This window comes from Lutra lutra, chromosome 17, assembly GCF_902655055.1.
Source record: "Lutra lutra chromosome 17, mLutLut1.2, whole genome shotgun sequence".
In the NCBI taxonomy this organism is placed as follows: Eukaryota; Metazoa; Chordata; class Mammalia; order Carnivora; family Mustelidae; genus Lutra; species Lutra lutra.
The window spans coordinates 54703969-54716162 of NC_062294.1; the positions used below are offsets into that span (position 1 = coordinate 54703969).

The 12194-nt window shown below is 45.0% G+C and overlaps 1 protein-coding gene across 1 annotated transcript; it reads left to right on the forward strand.

Moving 5' to 3' along the window:
- The first annotated feature begins 77 nt into the window (after positions 1 to 77).
- Positions 78 to 8206, forward strand: LOC125088905 (vomeronasal type-1 receptor 2-like). Its single transcript, XM_047710527.1, is given in 4 exon segments — positions 78 to 153; positions 1241 to 1357; positions 6405 to 7181; positions 7184 to 8206. Coding segments are annotated over 2 exon segments (846 nt in total). The 5' UTR covers positions 78 to 153; positions 1241 to 1357; positions 6405 to 6451; the 3' UTR covers positions 7300 to 8206.
- Positions 8207 to 12194: the final 3988 nt, after the last annotated feature.

Below are 12194 nucleotides of genomic sequence, written 5' to 3' on the forward strand. Positions count from 1 at the left end.
TCCGCTTCCGGGTCTGCGGAAGAGCGCGCGTGCGCGTGCGCCGCGGGGCGGGGGCGGGGCCTAGGCGCGCGGGGTCCCGCGGGTTTCGGGTCTGTCGGTCCCTCCCTCCCGGCGGTTTCGGGTCCTGCTCTGGGATTCCTCCGAACTCCGCCGGTGTGTTTAGCCGCCCTGCTGGGTTCAGCGTTAGGGCGGGGTGGGCGCTTTGGCCGGAAGCGGCGGTGTCCCACAGGTTGAGCGCGGTGCGCGTGCAGACTCTGGCGAGTGGTGGAGACGCGCCTCCTGCGAGGGCGACCGAGCAGCGCGGGGACCCGGGGCTCCTCGTGGGGCGACCGAGCCGACAGTAACAGCTCCTAACTTGATTGAGGAAAAGCCGAGTGCTCAGTGTGGGTGGTGGGAGCTGGAATGAGAAATGCAGGACTGCTCTGCGGGGACGTGCCGCTTTGTACTAACTTCCCAGCGGGGCTCTTCTTTCTCACGGGGCTGTCACTCGTGCTCCGCGGTCGCTGGGCTGCCCTTCCGGGGCTTCGGGCCAGACCTTGGGCTGCGGGAGCGGAGGGCTGGCCCGTTCCTTTAAAAGAACCAAAATTCCTGCCTGTATGCATATAAATTAATTTCTCTCTAAGTTTGATACTGGAATTCACACCCCTCAAGATAAATTATTAATTCCAACGCCTTTGAGAGCTGTCGGATGGCCTCCTGTATTTTGCTTACGGCATTAGTTACCAAATATCGTTGCAATTTCAGTTTTCTAGAATCTCTATTCAGTTATTTTGGAAGAGTATTTTTAACTCGAAGAGTAAGTATTTTAACCGATATTTTTTTCTTCTGTTTCTAAATGCTTTCTCTGACGTGCAGGTAAGGAGGCGTGTAAAAGGTGTACTCTTTCAGAGATACTTAACTTTTCCGAGTACTGGCGAAATACTGGTTTGGAAGTATTTCCAGAGACGTCTGATAAAGATGTCTGTTCTTTATGTGAACAATACAAGCAAATAATAAAATTGGCTTTTCACATGTTCAGAACCATTGTATACACTTAATAACTGAACATGAACTGAACAAGCAGGCAAGTTACTAGTTCCTCTTCCGTTTCCGGTGGAATTCTGAGGGTGCTGTGGGCTGGATCTGCGTCTCTCGCCCTGTTAGGTGACTGCTCACTCACTGCTTACAACTCTGCAAGGAGTTGGTGCTCAAATGACCACACGTCCTTTAAACAGTTTATAATAGTTTTTGGCTATTGTAGGTTGTAGGGAGCTGTGTGTTCCTTTTATGGCATGCAGAGAAGATCCTGGACACAGTAAGGTCATGGCTCCAAGAACAAAAGGGCTGATTGTTGAAAAACATGGAGTGATCATAACAGGTGGGTTCAGTAGCCACCAACTGGGATTTTCAGAAAGAGCCAAATAAAGTGAAAAAGTGGAAGAGAGAGCATTTAAAGATAGAAACGTCCTTACCAAGACAAGGATGCTTTGGGTAGCCCTCATGTCAGGGGAAATTCTGGGGAGACATGTTGTTCCTATGAATGTGCTGGACCCACCGCTTATATCTTAAGAGCTTGAAAACTATGGAGATGCTGCCCAGATTCCGAATCCCAGGGAAGGGATTGAAAGTGCAGCAAGTGGTGACTGTGTGATCTTATTCACAATGCCCAGTCATGTTTCTTTGTGATGTTTTTCCCTGTTTATTTGTAGTCACAAGAGGAGGGAAAGTGGCATTTGCTGGGATATTCAGGATCAATCAGCTGTTAGAGAGGCACCGGGGAGATTTTAATTTAAACTCTATCACCTTGGAGTTCCTGGGGCCAGTTGTGATGCTCTGGAACCCACTCAAGAAGCAGATAGTGCTGATGGATACACCACTGGCCGTTCTGAACGTACAAAACAAGTTTGCATCAAAACTCAACAAGGACATTTTTCAAGCCCAAAGCTGTCAGGGAGCGATTCCATTAAGGACAATGAGCCAGACATTGGCTACAGGCAGGTGCTTCTCAGAAGCAGGTCTTAGGAAGGAGTTCAACCATGCTTTATTTTTTTTTACCATATTGACTTCTCTTTTGCTTGACCTTTACCTTGCTATAGGATGTGAAGAATATGACCATTTATTGTCATTTTTAAAAAAATATTTTTTTAAAGATTTTATTTATTTATTTGACAGACAGAGACCACAAGTAGGCAGAGAGGCAGGCAGAGAGAGAGGTGGAAGCAGGCTTCCTGCTGAGCAGAGAGCCCGATGTGGGGCTGGGATCATGACCTGAGCCAAAGGCAGAGGCTTTAACCCATTGAGCCACCCAGGCACCCCAAGATTTTATTTTTTTAGGTAATCTCTGCCCCCAGCGTGGGTCTCAAACGAATGACCTGGAGATCAAGAGTTGCATGCTCTTCTGACTGAGCCCGCTGGGCGCGCCTCATTTATTGTAGTTTCGATAGGAATTCCCATTTCCCAGATGCCAAGCGTTAATGATGTTCTTCCCACTCTACTGTTTGCTGGTTACTAACTTTTCTTTTGCACTTTGGCATACTTCTGAATTTTTCACTTCACTGATCTAATAGTCTGTTCATAAATAAACATATCTCATAAGGCTAGCCATGCTCATTTTATTTCTTTTCTAGAGTTTTTTTTTTAAAGATTTTATTTATTTATTTGACAGAGAGAGATCACAAGCAGGCAGAGAGGCAGGCAGAGAGAGAGAAGGAAGCAGGCTCCCTGCTGAGCAGAGAGCCCGATGCGGGGCTCGATCCCAGGACCCTGAGATCATGACCTGAGCCGAAGGCAGCGGCTTAACCCACTGAGCCACCCAGGCGCCCCTTTTTCTAGAGTTTTTGTGTGGCTATTTTTTTTTAAGATTTTATTTATTTATTTGACAGAGAGAGAGATCACAAGTAGGCAGAGAGGCAGGCAGAGAGAGAGGGGGAAGCAGGCTCCCTGCGGAGCAGAGAGCCCGATGCTGGGCTCGATCCCAGGACCCTGAGATCATGACCTGAGCCGAAGGCAGCGGCTTAAACCGCTGAGCCACCCAGGCGCCCCCTGAATTATTTTTTGTAATTGGTTTTCTATCAGTTCTTTCTATCATCTGCAGGCACAGTTTTACATCTTGGTTTCTAATTTCTATGCCATTTCTTGATTTCTCTTCATAAATATGATGAACAATATTAACGAATTTTCTAATAGTGAATCATTTTTGAATTCCAGACATAAATTTTACTTGGTCATCATGTGTTATTTGTTTATTATTTTTCAGGGGTTTTGGCAATATTTATTTTAGATGGTGCCATCTATAGGCAGATGGAGATCTTTCTGTGGTATTCTTTCTGGCACAAACTTAAGGATGTTTTAGTATCTGAATTTTATTTGACACATAGAGATAATTTGGACATTTTACTTCTTCTGTAATGTTTTTGAATTGAGTTAGTAGCATTGGCTTATCTGCTATGTAAAAGAGTGGAGGACTCTGGGGACACCTTGGTGGTTCAGTTAAGCGTTTGACTCTTAATCTCAGCTCAGGTCTTGATCTCCGGGTTGTGAGTTCAAGCCTCACGTTGGGCCCCACACTGGGGATGGAGTCTAGTTTTAAAACAATGGAAGAATCTGCTTGCTAATCTGATTCTGGTTTTTGTTTTGTGAGGGACTCCTTATAAATGTCTTCCTTTCCTCCATGGATATTGGGCTGTTTGGACTCCCTGTGTCACTGAAGGCAATTTTGGTAAGATACGTTTTCCTAGAAAGTGTCCATTTTATTTTATTTTAAAGATTTTATTTATTTTTTGACAGACAGAGATCACAAGCAGGCAGAGAGGCAGGCAGAGAGAGAGGAGGAAGCAGACTCTCTGCTGAGCAGAGAGCCTGACGTGGGGCTCGATCCCAGGACCCTGAGACCATGACCTGAGCCGAAGGCAGAGGCTTAACCACTGAGCCACCCAGGCGCCCCAAAGTGTCCATTTTATATAGGTTTTCTGGCTAGTTTGTTTTAACTTGGAGAAACGGGGCAAATATTTTAAAATCTCAATCATTGACATCATATTCTTTCTTTTGCATTTATTGAAAATTTAAAAAATTTATTGCACTAATTAAAAACCTTAAAAATAGCAAATCCTTCTTGGGTCCTTTGTATGATTCTTTCTTTCTGCCCCTAAGTTAAATGATGGCGGTACTCAGGGATCTGAGGATTAACAAAGAATTAGACTGGGATAAAAGAAATTCTCAGGGAAGCACAGAATCCGATGAGGCACGTGCACTTTTCTGCTGGGCTTTCGTGGCTCAGACCTGAGCATTTCCTCCTTCCACGTGAGACCTGTCCGTTTCCAGGAATAATGGAAGAATATCTCCCAAACACTCAGACGGTCCCTTTGAATATGCCCATTAGCAACTTCTAATAGATGCTGGTAATTAAAGTTTTTCAGAACTGTTCTCAGTTCCCCAAGTGTGAACTGTCCCTACAGGTGACATGATGATTGCATGTCTTTGGGGAGGTGAGGTCACAGAATCACTAGCCCATATCTCGGGCTCTGGCTGCCTGCCATCCACACATGCTTCGGCCACTGCTTTACACCCGACTCACAGTCCAGGCAGTGGGAAAGAGTTTGTGAGTATCTCCTAGTTTAGTCCAAGAGCAGAGTGTCGACGCTCAGGAGATGCAGCAGGAACCTGGGTAAGTGAGCATGTCTGGGCCAACAGTCCTGAGTTTGAGAGAGCCTGCTAACTCCGTGCCTGACTGCTGCTAATGTAATTTAACAAAATTGTCATTTAAAGGCGTTTGTGGTGTTTGATCCAAGTGCTATCAGAGTCTGATTTTTAAGATGCTTCAAGATTATAATTTCAGAATTAGTCTGCTATTCAGTACAGTGTGTGAGAGTCACAGGGACATTTTCAGGAGCAATATTGTGATTTCTGTAAAGGCCTGTGCATGTGATAACGAATATGATGGGAAGAGTTAAATTACCTGATTCACAGCAGGAAAAGTGTGACTGAATGGGAATTGCTGAAATTTATTCTACTGTAACTTGAGTGTGACAAGCTGAATGGAGACAGTAAATGTGTCTCTACTGAAAATATTGGTGATCTAGCGATCTGTGAGACAATTTGTTTCCTGAAATTAGGAAAGGTCCCTTAAGAAAAAATTAACATCGTAGTAGAGGGGTTCAAAGAGCAAAAAATTAAGGACTTTATTTTTATATTTTAATTTTAAAATGATAAGTTAATTTAAAAATATAATCTCAAAAGGTAGTTTTTCTCTGGTTTAAAATCATTTCACGGGCACCTGGGTGGCTCAGTCGGTTGAGCGTCCAACTCCTGATTTCGGCTCAGGTTGTGGTCTCAGGGTCCTGGGATCCAGCCCTGCGACAGGCTCCTACTCAGAGGGGAGTCTGCTTGTCCCCCTTTCCTTCTGCTCCTCCCCCTGTTCACATTGTTTCTTCCTCTCTCTCTCTCTCTCTCTCAAATAAGTAAATAAATCTTTTAAAAAATCATTTCAGTATTATTACCAGCTCACCACTCACCTCTCTTGCTTTTCAGTTATTAAATGCTCAAAGTTCCAAGTCTTCAAATGCCATTTTGCATGTTTGTCTTGTATTGTAATAGCTTTTCCAAATCAAGTATCTGTTCAAGTTTCAGTTTATTTTAGAATAATACACATACAGTGACGTGATCTTTATAGGATTAATTTATTTCCTGCCCTGATATACTTTGTCACTATTTATGTTTCATGTCCCATATTTTAGCTGTAGTTTTGGGCAATAATTTCTGTTACGGGTGCCCTTGTATTTTGGGCTCAGGAAAAAAATGAAATGACTTTTTCTGCTGCCATCCTAATATTTGTCTACATTAAATAAATCAAAGTGGCTCATAAAATTATTCAGTACATTTATGATTTATTAAGGCCTTTGAATCCTCACTCCTTGGTTATATTGGTTATGAAAGAAATACTTAAACAAAAATGGGAAACTAGCAAGCCAAGTTTATACAGTAAAATACATTTAAAATGTGAGAAGTGCGTGTGCGTGTGTTTGCACCCATAACTAGGCACCTGGCATAGTAGAATAGAGTAATGCACACTGAGGTCATTGCAGCGAGACTTCCCAGGTTCAAATCCCAATCCCGCTATTTAGAGGAATCATCTCAGTGCCCATGGTTAAATTCTCCTCGCCCATAAAGTGAGAGTTATCATAGTTCCTTACTCACAGGCTTGTGAATATTAAATAAGTTAGAATTGGTAGAGCTACGACAGTTACCCACACACTGTAAGCGCTATAAAAAGAAACACCCGAACTGGGAAATCTCTGTAACAAAAGAGAATATATTTTAAATATGAAGTCTCAGAGAGAAGGAAAGGTAAGCGGAGATTTTATTTCCTGTGAAACTCATGTCTTTTTCATGTCATGAAACTCATGCCCCAAACTCATGTCTTCATGCAGAACCCCCCGCCTGTGAATTTGAATACTGAGTTCTGGAAAATGGCGGAATGGCTTCGGTGGACTTGAATATAGGAATGATCTTGCTATTCCAGACAGTCGTGGGAATCCTGGGGAACTTCTTGCTCTTGTATCATCGCGTGTCCCTTTACTTCAGGGGATGCAAGCTGAGAGCCACAGACTGGATTCTCGGGCTCCTGACTGCAGCCAACTGCCTGGTCATTCTCTCGAGAGGAGTCCCGGAGACCATGGCAGCTTTAGGGCTGAAACATTCCGCCACTTACCATGAGTGCCACCTCCTTCTCTATGTTCACAGAGTAGCCAGAGGCATGTGCATTTGTTCCACCTGCCTCCTGAGTATCTGCCAGGCTGTCACCATCCACCCCGGGAACTCCAGGTGGGCGGAGCTTAAGGTGAAATCTCCCAAGTACGTTTGCCTCTCCTGTACCCTGTGCTGGGTGCTCCATATGGTGGGAAGTATGTTTTTTCCTATTTTTGTGACTGGTCAATGGAGCAACAAAAATATTACAGAGAAAAGAGATTTCAGATATTGTCCTGCTTGGTGGCATAGCGCCAAGATCGCAAGCTCAGTGTACGCCGCAGTGACATCTTTCCACGACAGTTTGTGTTTGGGACTCATGACCTTGGCCAGCAGCTCCATGGTTTTCGTCCTCTACAGGCACAAGCAGAGGGTCCAACACATCCGTAGGAACAGTCTCTCCCCCAGACCCTCCCCTGAGACTAGAGCCACCCGAAGCATCGTTGTTTTGGTGACCACCTTTTTTTATTTTGTGCCCTCTCCTCTGTCATTTACATTTACTTGGCTTTCTTTAGTGATTCCAAGCGGTGGCTGATCATGCGCCGGCTCCACTGTGTCTGCTGTGGGAGAAATACATAATTCCGTCATCTCGTCAGAGAAGCATGAATTGTCCTCCACCAGTTCAGTCATGGATACGCCCAAACCTGAAAGCATGTTTAGAACAATTATGAGCCAGTTTCCCTGCAGAGAGAAGGTTAAGCAAGACAGACTGACACTGGCCTAATATGAAATAGTGAATAATAATAGCGTGGTACATGAACTCTTCTGGAATTAACATGTGTGTACTTAGATAGTTGTATGTTCATTAACAGTTACCCTGGAGAAGTTAAGGTTCCATAGAACAGTCCTGAAATAATGTGAAGACACTGGAAATGCCTTTGACTGTGTAACTTTCAAATTGAGATACATTAAAATGTCCTAAGATGTACCTGAGCCCGGAATTGTGAAGACAGTTGGATAAGAGGGAACAGCATGTGGGTAAGTCTTTTCAGAAACTAGGGATGGGAGCCATGGTTCTGATTTGTGATGCAAATGGCCTGGGGTGAAGCTGGAGGGAAAAATCAAGTTTTACTTATTTCTGGCTTTGGAGGCTGTGTTGCGAATGTTGTGCTTTATAGACTAAGAGAAATTGGGGACATTTGAAATATGCTAATGCTAATGGAGAAAGACGAGCATATTAAAATATTTTCAGGTCAACATTTTAGGAGTAAACTGCAGGGGGCGAAGAGGAACTTAGGAAGATATGTCCACTGAATTTTATAAAGGGTGCAGGTGGGGGGCAGCCAGTACACAGATCGGGTGTGTAGGAAAAGACTGAACGGACTCTGGGAATGTTTAGAAGGTGGATTGTCCTGTGTTAAATCTTGATGGCAGTTGGCTCTTTTGGCGAAAAGATGTTTCAAGATGGACTTCTGCTTTTCCAACTTGAGGATACAAGACGTTACAGAAGAGCATTTCATCAAGCTTGGGGCAGTAGATGAGTAGCAATTTGAAGCCGGAAGGTGAATATATTTTGCTCAACAAGGGGTCTTACCGCTTTTGAAATCCCCACTGGAGCAAAATGGACACCTTTGAAAGGAAAACTAAAAGGACATTAACTCAGACATAGAAATACTTTAGGGGCATCTGACTGGCTCCCTGAGTAGAGCATGTGACTCTTAATCTTGGGATCATGAGTTCAAGCCCCACATTGGTAGGGGCTATTTAAGTAATTTCTACTTACTATTTAAGTACTACTTAATATTTAAGCAAGTAGAGATTACTTAAAAATAAAATCTTTTTAAAAATATTTTAATATGGGGTGCCTGGGTGGCTCAATCAATTGCTTAATTGACTGAATTGACTGAATTAATTACTTAATTGCCTTCCACATAGGTCCTAATCGAGCCTCACATCAGGCTCCCAGGGAGCCTGTTTCTCCCTCTCCCTCAGCCTGCTGCTGTCCCTGCTTGTATCAAATAAATAAGTAAAATCTTTGAAAAAAATTATAATATAATCCTCTCTTATTTGCAAATTTTTAAAGTAAACATTTTATTTTGGAATAACTTTAGATTTGCAAAGAACTTGTAAAGATTACACTGAGTTCCAAAATATCTGTCACCCAGTACCCCAATTGTTACCATCTTAACTTTACCATAGTTCATTTGTCAAAACCAAGGAGCCAACAGTGGTGTGCTACTACTACCTAAACTCCAGACATTCTTTACATTTCAGTTGTTTTAACAGCATCATTTTTCTCTATCAGGATCCAGTCCAGGACCATGTAGTCATCCCGTCTCCCCCAGGCTCTTCTGCTCTGTGACATTTTCTCAGACCTTCCGTGTTGATCGTGACGGGTTTGAGGAGCAGTGGTCTTGTAGGTTTTAGAATGCCTCTAAAGTTGAATTTGTCTGAAGTGTTTCTCATGGACAAATTGGGTTTATGGGTTTTTCAGAAGAGTATCACATCTCATCACAGCATCTGGCCTGAGAGGTTCATGCAATTAGCATGAGTCATCTTGTGCGGTGTTAATCTCGATCAGTTAATTAAGGCACGTTTACCAGGCTTCTCCACTGTAAAATTTCTCTGCATGCCTTTCCAGACTCTGTTGTTTGGGAGACTGTAACCGTAGCCCACAGTAGTGTGGGGGGAGCGAGGAGGGGTGCTTGAGGGTGGGGGGTGGGGTGTTGAGTTAGGCACCGCCTCCTGGAGGGCTAAGTAACCCCATATATTATTTGCTGTTCTTCTGTATGGAAGCTGTGTCACTTCTCCCTCCTTTATTTGTTTCTTCAGTTCCTTTATACGTCTTTTATACTTTGTGCTGTAATTCAATACTATGTAACGTAATTTGCTTAAATTGTTCCAGCTTTGGTCACTGGGAGCCATGGTATAATAAAACACATACATATGTGTATATACACATATATGCAGGTACATCTGGTCTTTGTCTCGGGTTCTGGGCTCAGAGCTCCAAAACCTTTGAGATTTTCTGAGTGGCGGGAGCGTCTGTATTATACTAAGGAGGCAACTGTGGGCAGGGGTGGGGAGCCCCTGGTTCCCCACATAACTTTAGAACGGGGGACTGAACAACTTTGGAAGACCAGCTGTGTGGTTGGACTGAAACACTCAGCTGCCCAACCTCTGGGGAGCGGAAGGAGGCTGACTGGGGCTTGAGTTCCAGCAGATGGCCGTCAACCATGCCTACGTAATGAGATGAGACCTTAATTTAAACCTCTGGAGAAGTTCCAGGGAGTTTCTTGGTGGGGAGCAGAAGCTACTCTGTGGGCAACCCTCCCAGATCTCGCTCTGTGGATGCCTTCCTGTGGCTCCTTATTGCTGTCCTTTATAATAAAATGATGTCAAATGACAAAACTAAAACCATTTAGTAAGAAGTTTGCTGTCTTTTATTCAAAGGAAGACCACCTTTGATCTCGGGAGGACAGAGCCTCCTCACAAGGGGGCGCTTTTCCTGAGGGGTTTGGGGTTAGAGCACATTTTGGAAGAGGCTGTCCAGACACCAGGCGTGATTGAGGAGGAGGTCAGGGACTTCCTCACGAAGCCAGCAGGAGCTGTTTTCCCCAGTGGGGTCAGCTGGAGTCGGTGGGTTGTCATTGGTGTGTGTTAGGTCTCCTTGCCCGTGTTCCACGTAAGGGCAGGCTGGCTTAGGTGTATCTGTGATGTGCGTTGGGCCGCTGGGGTGGCCTCTGTTTTATGGGTTCCGATACGCGAATTAACTTAATTGAGGATCACCAGACATACAGCACTTTCCTGAGTTCTGTGAGTCTTCCCAGCCAATCTCCAGCCTGGGGGGAGTGTGGGAAGCCTTGCATTTGTAGCTGGCCGCCAGATGCCCCAGTCTGGGAATACCTCCCTAGCAGGCAGTGACTTGGGACAGGGGTTGGTCTCGGGAAGGACTTCGCCTTTAACTTGTGGGGTCTGTACTAATGGAGAATGTCAGAAATATGTGGAATTGCAGGACCTCCCGTTGGTATCAGAGCACTGTTGACAGGGTGCCAAACAAGAACCCTTTCAGGTTTAGCTACTGTGTCCCTTTGATATGTCTTCAGTTTTTTTTTTTTCTTTAGTTTTATTTATTTATGTGAGAGAGAGTTTGCGCAGAAGCACAGGGATGGGGGGAGGGCAGAGGCATCGGGAGAAACAGACTCCCCGTTGAGCAGGGAGCTGACTTGGGGCTCAATCCCAGGACCCCTGAGATCATGACCTGAGCTGAAGGCAGACCCTTAATTGCGCTGAACCAGCTGACCACCCAGGCGGCCCCCAGTTTTCTTGCCTTTTGAGCACTTCCTTACTCTTACGTTTTGTCACTGCAAGATGGTCCAGGCTCCTCTTGTATCTTCCCGCCATTTCTCCAAGGAGCCTTTGGTTAGAGAACAGCGTTAGATACAAGACTGTGGGTGCTGGGTGAGTGCTGGGCCTTCTTCTTGCTCCTGGCATTTCATTGCCGGTAGGCCCTCTGAGCAGACCGACCTGTGAAATCTCTGTCGGCACACACACGTGTAGTTTTCTCTTTATCTACCTGTCTACTTGCGTCTCTACAGCTAAACATATGTTCACATGTCCCTGACTCTGACCCACTACTTCAGGTTCATTTTAGCCTCCCCCCTTGCTTTTCTGTATCTATCGGCATTCATCGCGTGTTATGACACGACATGCCTCTGAAGAGTTTTGTGCCCTCCACACTCCCATGCTGTCTGCACACCGCCTGACCCTGGTCCCTCAGTCCTCATTTGAACCCCGCTCTATCGACTCCCCTGCGACATGCCAAGTCGGCCCCTGGCGACGCTCGCGGCACTTTAAAATACCGCACGTGGTAAGTATCATCTTTGTGGGTTGCAGGGATGGGCGGAGTGGACAAGGTGGAAGTGGCCCCTCTCCCCCCATCTTCAGGCATCCGAGGTGAGGGGATGCCTGTATTCTTACACACATGACCACGTGATTGAGACACACACGTGCATGCTGACCTTGGATGAGATCATGAACATGGGACTGGGAACGTGAGCGTCGGGACGAGGGTGTGTAAATGTGATTATGTGCTTGCATTTGATGAATTTGTGCATGCGTGTGAGTTCCCTGTGGAGTGTGAGTGTGTGTATGTGTGTGAGGGTATACCGCTGTGCATTTGCGTGTATGTTGTACATATGCGTGGGTGTTTGCACCTGTGTGTAACGTTTGTGTATTTGTGTGTCTGGGAACTAAGGGTGTCCAGCACTTGGCTCTAATCTCTGACTTGGGTACGGGGAGTATTCGATAGTGGGCATGGACCAAATTGTGTGTGTGTGTGTGTGTGTGGGAAAGACAAAGGATTAATGTGAATTCATGTGTCTTAATTGATTATAAAAGCAGTCAGAGCTGGTTACTGAGAACTCAGCAAAAATGCAGCTGTGGAACGATGTAGTAACCACCCAAAGCTATTTAAATGAGTACTGGGTCATATGAAAGTTAAAGGAATGATAGGATCTGCCCTTTTAACCATT